Source organism: Fundulus heteroclitus, chromosome 18 (genome assembly GCF_011125445.2).
Source record: "Fundulus heteroclitus isolate FHET01 chromosome 18, MU-UCD_Fhet_4.1, whole genome shotgun sequence".
NCBI lineage: Eukaryota > Metazoa > Chordata > Actinopteri > Cyprinodontiformes > Fundulidae > Fundulus > Fundulus heteroclitus.
Genome location: NC_046378.1, coordinates 29,327,066 through 29,343,652, shown reverse-complemented (window position 1 = coordinate 29,343,652; position 16,587 = coordinate 29,327,066). Strand labels below are relative to the sequence as shown.

The following is a 16,587-nucleotide window of genomic DNA, read 5'->3' as shown; positions in this document are numbered from 1 at the left end:
TTTGTCAGGGAAAGGAAGGATGTTGATGGGACGACGCTGAATCCAATCATGAAAGATACATGTTAGAGGCTGCAAAAAAGGAGGTTCACCTTTCGGCAGGATGACACTTTACATACAGCCAGAGCTACGTTAATGGAGCTGTAAGCGAAATTTCGTTATTTTAGATAGAAAGAACTAAAAAAAATTGTATTGTGAAGAAGTAAAGGTATCTTTTTAGACGAACTATGGTTAAACATCACACATCATCTCTACCTACTTGACCTGTTCCTCCAAAAGGTGATGCTGTTCTGCAGTGCTCAAGCTCTACCTAGGGGGGAAAAGTCGCTTATTGCTCCTTCATAATGGTTGAGATAAATACATGTTTAGGTACTAGAATGCCCCAATCAATGTCCAGACCTAACGCCGACTGTGAATCTGCTCCAAAAGTTGTAAAATTACACAACACTCAAAGTTTGTATAAATATACTCCAAAAGACCTGCAGCTGCTATTGCATCAAATGGTGATTCTACAAAGTATTAAGTTAAAGAGGCTGAATAAAAATGCATGCCATGCCTTTTTATTGGGGGGCTTTAAAATTTAAATCCGCCTCACAATTGTGCACAACTTGAGGTAGATTTATCACCCAAATTCCCAATAAAATAATAAGGAGGCAGCTAAAAAGTCTTGAACATAGTTAAATCAGAAATCTTCCCACCAATTATTTAAGCCTCAAACACCCACCAAGTTTTAAACCATGACTGACAATGAAGTTAATCTATCATCAAGCTTACTGCCATTAAAAGCAATTAGATTTATACTTTGCATAATGTCATTTAAACCTTTTTTTTTGTCATTTTTCCCAGTTCCATCTATCCTGAAATGGAAGACCATAAAGGAGCAAGCAGTTATGTAACACAACAAAAGGGAGGGGGAGAAGAGTGGAGAACTTAATTTTAGACTCACCTTTCACAAACTTATCATCATTACACAAATCTTTGTAGTTATAAATAATTACATCTGATTGCTCAAAAAAAAATGCACAAAGCTTCTTGAGGTGAATAATCAAACTACCGGTGCTGTTGGCTGCAGCCGGATGGAGAGGTGCAATGCAGCGCTGAATGCTTCGGGACGGGCACTCGCTCAGATCGCTTTATAAGAACCATTGGTTGCTTGTTGCTAAATAATACAATGTCTAAATGTTAGCTTGAATAATTCATTTGGAAGCAGTCAAGCAAACCAGCTGTATGTGTGCCAGAAAAATTCAGCAGCCCTCTGCATTGTATCATGTATGCAAAGAATTAAATACTAATCTCAGTAGCTGTGTTTGTGTAATATTATGCTGCTTCTTGTGAAGCAAATTGGTGAATCAGGTTTTCAAGGCATAGGACATAATTTATTTTTATCCATACAGAGAGCATATTGTGTCTTTAGTGGGGAACGCTGTCACATTGATGTCTCTGGTCTACTCACTGTCTACTCTCAGGCTGCAGGGAAGCCTATTTATAGATCTGTCTCTGTTCTCAGTCCCCTTTTTTCTCTCTATCGCTCTTTTTTCCCCTCCTTCTCTACCTCTAATGGCCTGATATTTCTGGAGCTACACAGCTATTATCTTTCTTAAGATCTATAAGCAGCAGATCACGCCGAGTTGGTTTTTAAAACTTCTGAAACTCCGTGCCTCTGTTTGGGGGGGGCGGATCAGAAATTATTATGCAGCAAATTGTTTTATTCTAATATCTGAGTTTTTCGCTGGACTACTTTTTGGAGTCTTGCCCCCAAATTAAAGTGTTGATTACAATGCAGTTGTCTTTGGGGTACTGGGGTCCAGACTTGCTGCCAGTCCAGTGTAATGCCCAACTGACCTCCGCAGCCTTGAGCTTTGGTTTGCAATGAATGGTTCAACATCTGCTGGGGAATCTATTAGTCACAGGAGGTTCGAGGCCTTGCTTTAGTCAGGAGACGCTGTATCAATGCAGCGTGGTTTTGAATAAAAGCAATAGACAACACCATCAGAGCCCAGACCTTGTGATGACCTTTCAGCAAATTGACAGAATGACGGATGGGGGAAGAAACAGACAATCTGGTGTTTTAAATGTCAAACAAGGTGGGAGGAAAGAATGCTAGGCGGGACGATTTGTAGCCAACGGAATTGTGTCTATTATCCCAGTCACAGTGATTACGTGATAATATGTACTCTAGACAGTTTTCTAGGTTTTTATGTTTACCTACTAACTTACAATGCATTCAAACATACATTTGTGTGCCCACAAATGAGAGTTTATTTAGAGTGAGTCTGATTGTGCTGCTGAATAGATTTGAAGATGATGATCCGCTGCAGAGGGATACATGAAAGATGGTTGCACTTCTAGGCATTGCCTTGTGAAAGTGTTTGGAACCCCTTAGCGTTTCCACATTTTTTTGTCAAAGCTACAGTTTCTCAAGGTTATAGCTGTTTCATCAAAATTATACATTTTTATATATATTTATTCTATTAATTTTTCCCGGATACAAGCGGCCGAAATGAGTTTTCTCCGTAGTGTGTCTGGGCTCTCCCTTAGAGATAGGGTGAGGAGCTCAGTCATCCGGGGAGGACTCAGAGTAGAGCCGCTGCTCCTCCACGTCGAGAGGAGCCAGTTGAGGTGGCTCGGGCATCTGGTCAGGATGCCTCCTGGACGCCTCCCGGGTGAGGTGTTCTGGGCACGTCCCACCGGGAGGAGGCCCAGGGGAGACCCAGGACACGCTGGAGGGACTATGTCTCCCGGCTGGCCTGGGAACGCCTTGGGATTCTCCCGGAGGAGCTGGCCCAAGTGGCTGAGGAGAGGGACGTCTGGGTCTCCCTACTGGCAGCACGTTTATCAGACATGACAGTTTCCAGCATCAGCCACAGAATATGGAATATCTGTGACGATACATGGCAGAAATAAGAAAAGCAAAAGGATAACAAACAGGAATAATCAATCGTACTTAAAAGTCATAAAGAAAATCATAAAAGTCATACACTGTCAGATGCAACCTGCCACAGAGACAACATCAACCACTAAGTTATATAAACTGGGTTTACTAAACATTAGATGTCTGTCAGGAAAATCCCTGTTAATTAATGACTTCATTATTGACAATAATCTTGATGTAATGTTTTTAACAGAAACATGGCTGCATGAATTTTGTGAAGCAGCTATTCTGACAGAATCGACTCCTCCAAACTACAATTTCCTTTGTGAGAGCAGACAGCAAAGGAAAGGTGGAGGAGTGGCAAAATTGTTTAATGATCCAATAAAGTGTAAAAAGGTGTTTTGGGGAAAATTTGACTCTTTTGAACATTTGGCTCTCCAGGTAAAGAGCCCAATACGAACTATGTTTCTGAATGTGTACAGGCCTCCTAAGTCCACATCAAACTTTTTTAAGGATTTTAGTGACCTGCTGTCTGTAATATAATTCATCCAAATAAACCACAAATGCTTACAGGAGATCATGCAGCAGCTAAGTTCCTCCTCCTGCTGCCTTGATGTTCTCCCCACAGTTTTCCTTAAAAAAGTTTTACCTGTCATAGCGTCTGATTTGACTCAGATAATAAACGCGTCCCTTCTGTCAGGTGTTTTCCCCCAGTCCCTAAAAACAGCAAATATCAAACCACTGCTGAAAAAGAACAATTTAGACAAACCTCCCCTTTATCAGTAAGATTATTGAAAAAGCTGTATTTCAACAATGAAACACCTTCTTAACAATGACCAGCCGCTTTGACGTTTTCCAGTTTGGCTTCCGTGCTCACCACAGTACAGAGACTGCCCTTATCAAGGTTTTTAATGACATCCATATAAATACAGACTGTGGAAGAACCACTGTGCTGGTACTACTGGACCTCAGTGCAGCATTCAATACTGTTGATCACTCCATCCTGTTAGAACGCCTGGAGAACTGGGTCGGCCTCTCTGGTACAGCTCTCAACTGGTTTAAGTCCTACTTAAAGGACAGGGACTTTTTTGTATCAGTAGGTAACTTTACGTCAGAGATGACAAAAATCACATGTGAGGTTCCCCATAGGTCCATCCTGGGTCTCCTCCTCTTTAATATCTACATTCTCCCTCTAGCACAGGTAATAAAAAACAACAATATTAGCTACCATAACTATGCAGACGACACACAGCTCTACATCACCATGTCACCAGGTGACTATGAACCAATTCAAGCACTGAGTAAATGCCTAGAAGAAATCAATATGTGGATGTGCCAAAATTTTCTTCAGTTGAATAAAAACAAAACAGAAGTAATAATATTTGGATCAATAGAGGAGAGATCAGAAGTTAGCACAGAGCTTCAGTCGCTTCAGCTAAAAACCACTAATCAGGCCCGAAACCTGGGTGTAGTGATGGACTCAGACCTGAACCTCCAAAAGCATCTAAAGACAATTACAAGGTCGGCTTTCTATCACCTGAGGAACATTTCCAGGATTAAAGGATTAATGTCTCAGCAGGATCTGGAAAAACTAATCCATGCGTTTATATTTAGTAGAATTGATTACTGCAACTGTGTTTTCACAGGCCTGCCTAAAAAGTGGATCAGACAGCTGCAGCTGATCCAGAACGCTGCTGCCCGCGTCCTCACTAAGACCAAGAAAGTAGAGAACATCACCCCAGTTCTAAAGTCCTTCCACTGGCTCCCTGTATCTCAGAGAATAGACTTTAAAATACTTATATTAGTCTATAAATCCCTGAATGGCTTAGCACCTAAATACATCACAGACTTGTTATCAGTGTATCAACCATCCAGACCACTCAGGTTGTCTGGCTTAAGTCTACTCCGCATACCTAGAACCAGAACCAGAACTAAACAAGGAGAAGCAGCATTTAGTTCCTATGCTCCAATTATCTGGAACAAACTTCCAGAAAACTGTAAAAGTGCGGAAAGCCTGAGTTCCTTTAAATCCAGATTAAAAACACATTTGTTTAGGCTTGCCTTTGACTATTCTAGTTAAACAGCTCTACTGAAACATCATTAGTTCAACTTTTTTAGTCCAATTGTTTTTAATATTCTATTTTTGTTTCTACATTTTATTCCTACTTGCTCTTATTCTGTTTTATTTTCCTATATTTTAATCATGTAAAGCACTTTGCATTGTCTCTGTACTGAATTGTGCTTTACAAATAAATTTGCCTTGCCTTGCCTTACTGAAGCTGCTACCCCCGCGACCCGACCCCGGATAAGTGGAAGACAGTGGATGGATGGATGGATGGATGGATGGATAATTTTACTAAAAAATAAATTTATAGTAGGCCTATAAATAATGGGCTGCACAGTGGCGCACTGGGTAACGCTGTTGCCTTGCAGCAAGGAGATCCTGGGTCTTTCTGCATCGAGTTTGCATGTTCTCCCTGTGCATGTGTGAGTTCTTCGGCTTCCTCCCACAGTCCAAAAACATGACTGTTAGGTTAATTGGCCTCTCTAAATTCTCCTTAGGTGTGAGTACAAGAATGGCTTTTTTTGTCATGTTAGTCTCTCTGTGTTGCCCTGCGACAGACTGGCGACCTGTTCAGGGTGTACCCCGCCTCTCGCCCATTGACCTGGAGATAGGCACCAGCACCCCTGACAGAACATGGATGCAAATGATTGAATTTGACTTTGTAAAGTGCCATGAGATGACATGTTTCATGAATGGCGCTATGTAAATAAAATTTAATTGATATATAAATAACTGTTTTCAAAATTTTGACTGGTCCAAAATTCTGGTTACGATGCCAATGTTGACACGAAAGGATTTTACACCAATAGGAAGAGTAGGTTAAAGTCACGTGAGACGGAGCTCAGGCACTGCCAGATCATTGTAGCCATAGACATTATGTACGTAGATGCCTCATTACGTGCTGGAGCGCATCCTGCGTTGCTATCATATTTGATGGGTCGCTCCTACTCAAGGCTGGCATAGCAGCCAAGAGGAGTAAAAGCAGAGGGAGCAATTTTACCCGTATTTTCTGCAGCTTATGGTTATAACCGAGGATAACTACTCAAAGATTGCATGGTGCAGATCACTATTTTGGGCTGAGATTTGTTCTGAGGCTGAGTATTTACTTGTTGAGAACAATACAGAAACCCAACAGATGGACCATCATTTCATGCTTGTTAATCTGTTATCGCTGCATTTCACAAAGTAATAATGAAGCACATCGTCAAATTAAGAACCCTGGAGTTGACAGAGTACAAACACATGCAATAAGCAAAACAGTTGTTTTTAAAGGGTCTTAAGCTCCAGCTCTAGTTGCAAGCAAGGTAGTGTAAGACACTGGAAATTTTAAAGGACACTTTTTTCAGGCCTTTAAAAAAACTGTGTATATGCACCAGGGTTAACTCAAATCAGAAGCTTAGAATGCCACAAAGCCATCATCTGGGTTTTTTCCAAATTGATCAAAAGTGTAGTCATTTTGGGACTTTTAAATTTGAAAACGTCTCTCGTATTATTCTGGCATTTAACTAATAGAGGAAATTTTAATAATTTAAGCTGACCCAAAACAAGAACATTTTTGTCTGATTCACTATCAGGTATAGTAAAAAAGATTGTTATTGCTGACGGTGGCCTCAAGTACAACAGACAATAATCTTTTTTATCTTTTGACCTTTTAAATAAATGTTCAAGAGATAATGAAATCCAAAAAGTAGAAAACTAACCTACCTGCATTCAGACAGCAATGTAATTTTCTTATCTGCTTCAAGGATATTATGTGCACAGTCATCCTAGCCTCTCTTCATCTGACGACTGTGATCGAAAGCTGGGGTAGCACAGAGAGATTTTTTTTTTTTTACAAGAAAAATGTTTTTAGTAAATAAAACCCTTTTTAGAATAAGTTATTGGGATATAGGAAGATGTTTTAAAAAAAACATAATTTTAATTCAATGCTTGTTTCATCCACAGTTAACTGTCATTTATATCATTCCGGCACACGTATCTTTTCAGTGTTACTTTAATTTAAACGTATTTGTCATGCAAGCACTAAATTGAGTTTGTAGCTGCTTGAGATTCAATTACGCATCCATCAGCTGGCTCCAAAGTGTTCAGGGACATATAATGTCACCAGACCTTCCCAATATCCGGTACGCTAGTCTGCCTGAAAGTGTTGCACTGCATTAAAACACTGCCGCGTTGGTTGGTCGATGTTGAATCCTGACGCCTCTTTTGTGCTTAGAGCTTTCTATTTTTTTTTATTCCAAGATGCAAAAGGTGTATGCAGCAAGTGCAGCTCTGCTGATAGTGGGATACTTATTATAGCCCTAGCAACAGAAACCGGATTGGAGGCCGTCTAGAGAGAGCCTCTCAGCTATTGGCTGGCGAGGAGGACCTTTCAAAGCACAGAATTTCCTCTCATGAAAGCTTCAGTGCAGCAGGCTGCAGCAAGAGAGGCTGCAGTCTGAGGGTAGTGGGGTGTAGGTGGGGGTGGGGGGGATCCAGCAGCAGCTTTCCCTTCAGCTTATCAATCAGCAGAAGGCTGCGTCCTCTTGTCTGAAACACCCAGATCTGCAGCCCAGATAGCCTTGATCTATTGTGTGTAGATGACATAGGCCAGGTGATATGAAACCCTCAAGAGAGACTCTCCTGTCATTAACTGGTCTGGTACACTTTATGATTTATTGTTGTTTCTAGCAGGATTGTTTCATGATTTATGTTTCGATGTGTGTGTGTGTTTTTTTTTTTTTAAAAGAACATGATGTATTGTGATTTAGCTGTGTGAGCTGGCCGTGTCTTTGCTCTGCAGCTGAGACAGACTCCATCTCATGTGCTCACCCACCAGCACTCAGCGCATCCATCAATGCAGGTTTATACAACACATACGGTACCCACCTGAACGTGGATCCAAGCATGCATGGATACCGAACGCACAAGTTATGTGACCCACGGTGGGTTATATAAAGTCATAGTGAGTTCCTGTGTGGCAGCGTGTGGGCGAAAAGGAAGAGTTAACCCTGCAGAACGAAGAAGGATGAACCGTACTGATGCAAGGATGGCAATACATGACTGGTTTTGAGAAAAATGAATATATAGATTACTAGCAAGAAACAAATAACTTTAATGGACAACAGATGGCAACCAAAAAAAAAAAAAAAAAACGTCTTTAACCCATACAGTGTGTATCCCATTTTCACCCTTAGGCCAGATACTCTTGATCAAGCTACCTCACAACTTGTACATGCATGATGTTGAGTTACAGAAACAAGAATAAAAACAAAACCTAAGAATTATAGCCAAATAATCACAGAGAGAAGCAACAAAAAATAAATAAAAAGAAGTAATGCTTTTCTTTGCAGTGAATGAAGGTCCCAAACATGGTTTTCTTCACAAATGATAAAAAAATAAGTTAAAGTAAAATAAAGCCGATCCGCTGTGCAAGCATCGTTTTTTTTTTTCACGTTGTACATCTGACAAACCCTCAGAGACCCTCTGCTCTTCGCGACGTTTAAAAATAAATTAAAGCAGCTGTGACATACTGTGAGCTCATGCAGGCTGACTCATGATGGAGATACATAATTGGCATACATGAGCAAGGTTGTGTTACTGACCTTAAGGCTTCTGGTTTCCCTCTTAAATCCACCAAACCAGAGATAAAAAAAAATATATAAAATTCATTAAACAGCTATCCATGTGAAAATATTACTGATCTATAGAAGTAGCAGCATTAATGAGAATAAATTGGTTCAGCAGCTGTTTTTAGTGTTTGTTCTGGAGAGGTGGACATTTAAAATTGTCTATGGTATGCATTAGTGTTAAATGTCCATATCTTTAACGTGCTTGCCGGATGATAAAAAAAAAAAAAAAAAATACTGTAGTAGATTCCCTTTTTTTTTAATGCTAGAGATTAACTTGCAAATGAGGCATATAAAAACGGTACAGCCACAGAAAATAAAGCACACAAAACAATAAAACGACCTACGAGCGGAGTGCTTCCTCTTAAAAGCAAAGTGTACTCATGGGTGACAATACAACAATACACTAGACCACCACGGAAATGGTGCATGTATAATTTAGTCATATTCTTTTTTATTATCATAGCTATTATTCCGGTTCTTGTGCAACTGCTACATAATGACTCACATTCAAGATATTTTTGTCACTCAGGAAACAGCTAAAAGGTATAAAAACAAATAAAAAATAAATAAATGTATACTGTCAGAAACAAAACATGGTCCATGTCGGTGGATTCATAACAGAAACATTGAGCCTGGAAACGACACCATTATTATTAAAACTGGATAGCATGACAGGAAAAAAAAAATACTTAAATACTGTTCAAGGAACAAAATATATCATAATCATACTTCAAAGTGACAAACACCAGCTGGTAAGTTTAAGTAAGCACTGGTGAGTATTTTTCTTTCTTTCTTTTTTTTTTTTTTTTACTTTTTTTAATCATCCATTTTTTCTTTCATTAACAAATTAAATACACATATTGCATGTCACTAAAGCAACGCCCATTACAGGTCAATTTTTACGATCACCATTTTGGTATAGCAAATCAAAAAAAAAATGAATTAAATAGAAATAAATAAGAAAATAAAAATCAACATCAGACAAAGCCTGTTTTCATATGAATACTTAACACCCACAGTATAAGTTAATAAAGTCAAGCTACTGTATATAAATACATCACCAGCATGCACAATATTGAATAAGCGATATTATTGTTGTCGTCATCTTACACTGAAGAAACAGTATAGTAGGCATGTGCATTTAATAAAACAAACACAGAAGTAAACCACAAACTCTGAAGCTGCTTTTATCTTATGTTTTTTTTTTTGTCTTTTTTATTTTGTAATTCATTTCGTTAAGTCTCTGCCTTTATTAACCTTCACCTCCAAAAAGAATCTATGGTTCCAGTAACACAACAGGATTATCTGTAAGATGCCAGAAAACTCTTTAATTAGCAATAAGGGGGCTTACTTAATCCTTATTTGTTACAATTGAATAATCAATCCTTTAAAATTTAGGGTATTTTTGCTGATTTTCTATTTGTTTGTGTTAGATTAAAAGCTTTCAGGGCCCTCTTTTCTACTTCTGGAACCAATGCAACCCATTTTTTTTTTTTTTTTTTTGTGAGGCTTTTAAAAAATTTCCCCATTCAAGCGTTTTCTCTCCCAAGTGACTCAAATGCATCTCTATCACTCAAACATCTAAGTAAGCAGCTTATCTTGACAGAACAAGATCAGTTCCTATGCCAGTGTGAGGCTGCCATTTCAATCCAACAACAACCACTTCAGGCTGATTGACTGACATATCAGTGGTTTTTGGCAAATGTCAAAGAGAAAATCAAGAAGACGGAGGCCCCCTTTTCAACTGTCATATATATTTCTATATATATTTAAACTAAGATTTTAAACCTCCCATTCTCACCTCTCTTTTTGATCCTTTTCTTTTAACACATGGAAAAATAAAGAACTGGTGCTGCGGTAGTTGCATTGGCAAAAGCTGCTGCCAAAGTCCACCGGCCCTTCTTAATTTTTTTATTTTTTATTTTCAAAGTGAGGCTTTCCTTTAATTGTTGCCCTCCCCGCCCTCGTCATCCTGCTGGTCACTTGTCCACAGTGTCAAGTTGTCTCGGAGCAGCTGCATGATGAGAGTGGAGTCTTTGTAGGAGTCCTCGTTGAGGGTGTCGAGCTCGGCGATGGCGTCATCGAAGGCGGTCTTGGCCAGATGGCAGGCCTGCTCCGGGGCGTTCTGGATCTCGTAGTAAAACACAGAGTAGTTGAGAGCCAGGCCCAGGCGGATGGGGTGGGTGGGCTGCATGTGCTCCTTGCTGATCTCATGGGCCTCGTTGTAGGCCTTCTCCGAGGACTCCACCACCGTGGCCCTCTTCTCGCCGGTGGCCACCTCGGCCAGGTACCGGTAGTAGTCGCCCTTCATCTTCAGGTAGAACACCTTGCTCTCGTGCTGCGTGTCGCTGCAGTTCTTGATCAGGAAGTTGTCCAGGAGGTTGAGCACATCCTGGCACACGGCCTCCAGCTCTTTCTCAATCTTCTCCCGGTAGGCCCTCACCATCTCGATCTTCTTCTCGTTGCCGTCGGCGGAGGTTTTCTGCTCGATGCTGGAGATCACCCTCCAGGAGGAGCGCCTGGCGCCCACCACATTCTTGTAGGCCACCGATAGCAGGTTCCTCTCCTCGTTGGACAGGGCCTCGTTTAGCTCCGTCACCTGGAGGAAAGACAGCAAACACTGTTTATTGTAAAGAGCCACCCAGATCGATCATTAGCCTCTTTCGGAAACTGGTTCTGTCATAAACCAACAACGAGAATCCCCTTTCTGAGCCGCCTCTGGCTGTTCAAACCCCCAACCGAGCTAGAGGTGTCCCGCATGTTTGAGCTTTTAAAAAACAAAGCCAACATCATGGAACCAAAGAGGTATGTAAGTTAAGTTAGTTAAGGTAAGTTAAACTCAATCGCTACAGAAAAAAAACTTCCCTTCCCCACAACTGTCAATAGCTTTGGGAGTGGTGGGGACATCTATTATCACGATGGCTCATCACTCTTCCTGGGTTCTAGCAAGCTCTAGATCAGATTAGGGCTAATATGAATGAGTAAATGCAAGTAGCTAAACATATTGAAAAGTTGATTTTTAAAGTGTGAAACTTTTTATATAATAGTAAACCAAATACTGCATCCAACCAGCCTTTTGTGACATTGCACTTATTGATAACACCATGGAAGTGTTTTTGCCTTAACTCCTTTGCCCACTGATCAAAGACACCGCTTGTGGTTCCTACATCACATCCCTGAGCTGTGAGGCCCACTCAGACCTACATATGTCGGCTGTTGCTGCAAGGCTTGGCATCTCAGAGGCGTAACGTTGGGCCGTTGACTGGTGCGACAGTACTGAGAAAACACAATAGTCACTTTTTGCATAAAATAAACCTGCAAAGGCGGGAGCCTCTCTCGTAGATCATCTTGTTAGCTGCCAATATCTCACACGCACACAAGCTTTTAAAAATCAAGTTGGCGTTGTGGAGCCAAAGGAAGTGTGGAGAGAAACTCTACAGCTCAAGCTATAAGGTTAAATGCAATAACCGTCAGAGACATCCTCTAGGTTTGTGCGTACTGGTCATGTGCGGTATTTTTTTTTGGCATAATTACTATAATAAAAGAAGCCCAGTCTTAAATCTAGTGATCAAATCTGTCTCTGTTCACTTTGCTGTGACTGATCCAGTGTTTGGTAATGGAGGAAAAAATGTGCATGACACAATGATCCTTTTAATTTCCAGTCAATCGTCGCAACACCAAACCGCCAATCCGCAAAGTCAGGTAACCACTAAATCATTGGGCTATGACTACCTTGCTTGGCAACTTAGGGGAGTCGATAATAGATTATTATTTTTGAAATAGGTGTCAGAATGTGAAACCTTTTCAGTTTTGTTTGACTTTCCCTGGCTGAATTGCTGTGATTGGTTCTGTTTCAATGCACTTCACCGCAACCCGTCCAATGTGTGTCAGTGACGATTAATGATGTGTCTGAAGGACCGATTCATAATAAAGCCTTCAGCTGGTCGGCTCACCCATACTTCATTTGGCCAATTTGGGGCTTTGACAACAGGGAGTGTCCCTGTTGATCCCCTTGAAATAGACACATTGACAGCAAAAAAAAAAACTCTAAATTGGTGGGTTAGGGTTAGGGTTTTCTTTTAAATTAGCCTATTAATCATTAAAAGCCCTTCGGTTTACTGAGGAGAAAAAAAACGTCTTCAATATAATCTACTGCTTCCTTTTCTCTGCTTCTGATTCCAACGAAATCACGCCCCTTGGGAATTAACTTTAATAAGCATCTCTCTAGAGGGAAGAGATCATCAGATTATCTGGCTGTATTCATTTGGCTGTGTCGTCCTTCTTCCACAGCAAAAGAGGGCGAACAATATTTCACTCGTTATGCACAACTCCCAGTTTCCATGGCAATCCATTCATTTAGTGCACCAGTAGCTCCAGCTGCCACGTGTGCAGCTCATGCCAGCTAGCGAGAAATGATATTCAAGATAGTTGAGGGGCAGCAGGAAGGGTAGCAGAGTGAAGGGTGGCTGGGGAAAGCGAAGGAGAGAGAGAAGGAGGGACGGAGACGGTTAAAATGTTCTCACGAGCACTCGAGGAGGGGGGGTGAAGCTGCAGTGTAAGGGAAAACCATCACTGCACCGGAGGTTCACGTGTCCCAGTGACCTTCTCTCCGGTCCAAAATGACCTTTTTACCTTTTGTGACATCACTCTGAGCATGGGCCGATATATTTAGACATGGATGCATCAGTTGGACATTCAAGCGTCTAAACCACTCAGAGGAATTGGATCGGATCGTTTCTCCTGTCCGATCAAAAAGAATCTTGCCGAATACTGCTGCAACGACCGTTTCATATTCAACGGGCCGAATCGTTTCTCGTTGAATGTTCTGTGCTCAGTCAGGATGGAAGAAAGTGACGTCACAGCGAGTGGGTGTAGGGGGAACGGACTCATCCAACTTTCCTTGTATTCCTCAATTAGGAGTTCAGGAACAAAAGAGACGGTTTAATTATTAATATTCAACAAAAAATGACTGCCATTGATGGTTTTTTATTGGATTATTTAAAGTGAATGTTTTTAGTTCAGTACCTCTATGTATTTCTCATGAGTATAACATGAAGGTGACAGGGCCGCCCTGTCATCTTTTTGGCCGCAATGGCATAGGGATTCCCTTTGATTAGAGGGTGAGTGTGTGCACCCCTCCCGGGTTTGGGCCCAGTTTGGACCTCACTGACATAGCAGATTGTATAAAAAGAAATGGAATCCCTCCTTGCCAACCCCAGCTTTCCATCTCCTGCAACCACCCCCCCCTCCCAATGATCAATGGTTTACAACGGGAGGGGGGGCTGGCACCATTCCAGAGAAAATGCTCCTCCATTAAGAGAAATGCTTTTAATCCGGGTGTGGGCTCAAGGATGCTGCCGGTTCCAATGACACAGCAATTTTCCAGTCCCAACATGTCGTAAAAGGGCCAAAAGAAAAAAAGACAAGAAAAAACGAGGCAAGGGCAGAAAGCAAACAAAGGATTTTGTCCTCAGTGGGGACCAATAAGAGCTGGGAGTGCTAATGTGAGGCAGCCCATCCATGTCATCTCCTTCACGTCAGCTATTACACCATTAAATCGAAGCTGTTAACCTAACAATGACTCCAAATTGCCTCTTCGACACACAAGCCGACGTGGACACACATCGAGGAGATGGCTAAGGAAGAAATCTGATCAAACCGACTCACTGCAATATGACAGAGAATATTCCAGAGCCCCTGCTGCCTCCTATCTCGGTGTAAAGGAGAGAACAGCTCCTGTTAGGTGGATTTTTGTTGAATCAATCAAGCGTGAACAAAACCTATTACTGATATTGAAAAAAAAAAAAGAACAGCTGTGTATCTGTATTATCTGTATAATTTATGACAAAGTGAGAAGAAAGAGGAGGAGGAGGAGGAGTGGGAGGGGGAGGAGGTGGTGATGGTGGAGGTGGAGGCAGCAGGAATTGATAGGCTTTTTTTGAGGAACCTTGCATTGCTCCCAGCCCCTCGTGCTCCATAATGGAGGAAGAGTAGATGGTACCAGAAAAAACATGAATACATACATAAATTAATCATCTGTTAATGCACAACAGCAGGACCATTACATTGATGCAAGGCTCTTATCCCAGCCAAGAGATGAGGTCTGGCCCTGCATGCATTTCATTGTAATATCCTCTGAGCCGACAGAAAGGCACCGCCCAATGAGGAGCAGCACCAGCAGCAGAACACGGTTTGGACCCAACTCAGAGGAAGAGAAAGGGAAAGCTGGCGTCCAGCTGATGACAATGCAATAAAGAGATTCACTGCAATTTTACAGAGGCTGCTGAGTGTGGCGAGGTTAAAATTCAGCCTTTAGCACGAACAGAAACAAAACCACATTCACACCCATCCTTCAGTCATCATTACTCCCTTCTGCTGGATTGGACTTACCGACTTCATAGCTGCTGCCATATCATCATATCTCTCAGCCTGCTCAGCCAGCCTGGCTTTCTGCACCAGCTGCTCGCGGTCAACCATTTTCTCTAATGATTAGTGGGGGGGTCTGCTCGGTCGAGCTGCGCGACGTGGGCTTTGTGGATGAAACGCCTGATATTTTAAATCGCAATGCAGTGAAATCCAAAGCGAACCGAGTGCTGCAGCTGTTCCCTGCTGTCTGTCTGAGCTCAGCGCAGACGGGACACCCTCTCTCCTCTCTCTCTATCCCCCTCCCTTCCTCCCTCCATGAATTCCTCCTCCTCCTCCTCTTCCTCCTCCTCTTCACACACTCCCCATGGGCTGCGTCATCACTTGGGAAGGTGGGTGTCTGTGCAAATGATGTAACACTCCATACATGGGAGCCAGAGAGGACCAGGAGTGCAGGGATGGACGGGAGCAGAGCAAGGAGCAGCAACGCCCTACAAGCCTTATGGGAAGTGGAGTTCTTTCAAGTGGATGCGTTCGGAAGGAGAAAGCAAGGGTCTCATGGGATGGTATAACATACAGTTATAACATCATTTTATTATAATAATATACATTTTAGGTATGTCAGGTGCCATACAGAAGCTCCAGAAATTCAGCCAGACGCTGAGTTGTGCTTTAAAAGGTTTATTCGGAGACGAAACCCAGATGTACTGTAGACAGGCAACCTCTGGAAGAAAGCTGGAACCAGCTGGCATTGACGGAAGCTGGCTTTACTCCCTACAGAGGTGTCTGGCAGAATAGCAGAGGCTTGATCAGAATCCAGGGCACAGGTGGGGGTCACCCACAGAAGATCAGAGGTAGGCAGGCAAATCCACAAAGTAGACGAGGCACGTGCCTCAGGAACAGAGTCAATGTCCAGAAATCAGAAGCTCAGTCGGCTCTTGGTCGAGATGAGGCAGGAGAATCCAAAAAAACAGAACAAGGCCATGCCATCGTTGTTCAGGCATGGAAAAAATGCTGAACATCTACAAGCAAGAGCTTTTAAAACCCTGGCTCTGAACCAGTGACTGTGGAGCGCTTAAGCAGTCCAAGGAACAGGTGCGAGACATGAAGCTGATTGCAGCAGAGCAGGGGGCGTGGCAGGGTGCAGACAGCTCACAGGCACAAATCATGACAAGATACGGTTAACAGCTGTTCTCTTTGTAAAAAAAAAAAATGACACAATTCACTAATACCAGATTTTACCTCCTTATGTTTTGAGGTATATTTAACATTGGGTCCATAACATTCCTCTAAGGTTTTAGTCCATATAGACATCTTAAACATCTTGCAGTTGGTGCAGATTTGTCAGCTGCACATACATGACGTAAATCTCTTGTACCACCACATTTTATGCTTGGTCACATTGTGGTCATGAAGACATGATCAGCAGCAATAGTCAGGTAGGTGTAACTGCTCAGACCTGATTGTCAGAGCAGAGCAGGCAGAGAGTGACGTCACCGTCACTGCATACAGGATCAGACGGACAGGATAATTTCTCATCCATTTTGAACTATTTTTCCATCAGAAACAGAGTTACAATACAACCATAGGATAAGAAATACCAAAGCAGCATAGAAGAAGAGCAGCTACAGGAACCTAAGTGTAGTTTTGAAATATCTATTGAGAACCTGAAAGGATTT

The 16,587-nt window shown here is 41.9% G+C and overlaps 2 protein-coding genes across 2 annotated transcripts in view; one reads left to right on the top strand and one right to left on the bottom strand.

The window, feature by feature from the left end:
• The window catches only part of si:ch211-105f12.2 (RIMS-binding protein 2-like), a 32,256-nt gene that overhangs the window by 3,102 nt on the left and 12,567 nt on the right, over positions 1-16,587 (top strand). The gene's annotated exons all lie outside the window — the stretch shown is intronic.
• On the bottom strand, positions 8,011-15,219 carry ywhag2 (3-monooxygenase/tryptophan 5-monooxygenase activation protein, gamma polypeptide 2). The gene is made up of 2 exons (XM_012851669.3): positions 14,936-15,219; positions 8,011-11,144 (listed from the first exon to the last, which is right to left on the bottom strand). The coding sequence occupies exons 1-2, from the start codon at positions 15,020-15,022 to the stop codon at positions 10,488-10,490; spliced, it is 744 nt and encodes a 247-aa protein (XP_012707123.1). The 5' UTR covers positions 15,023-15,219; the 3' UTR covers positions 8,011-10,487.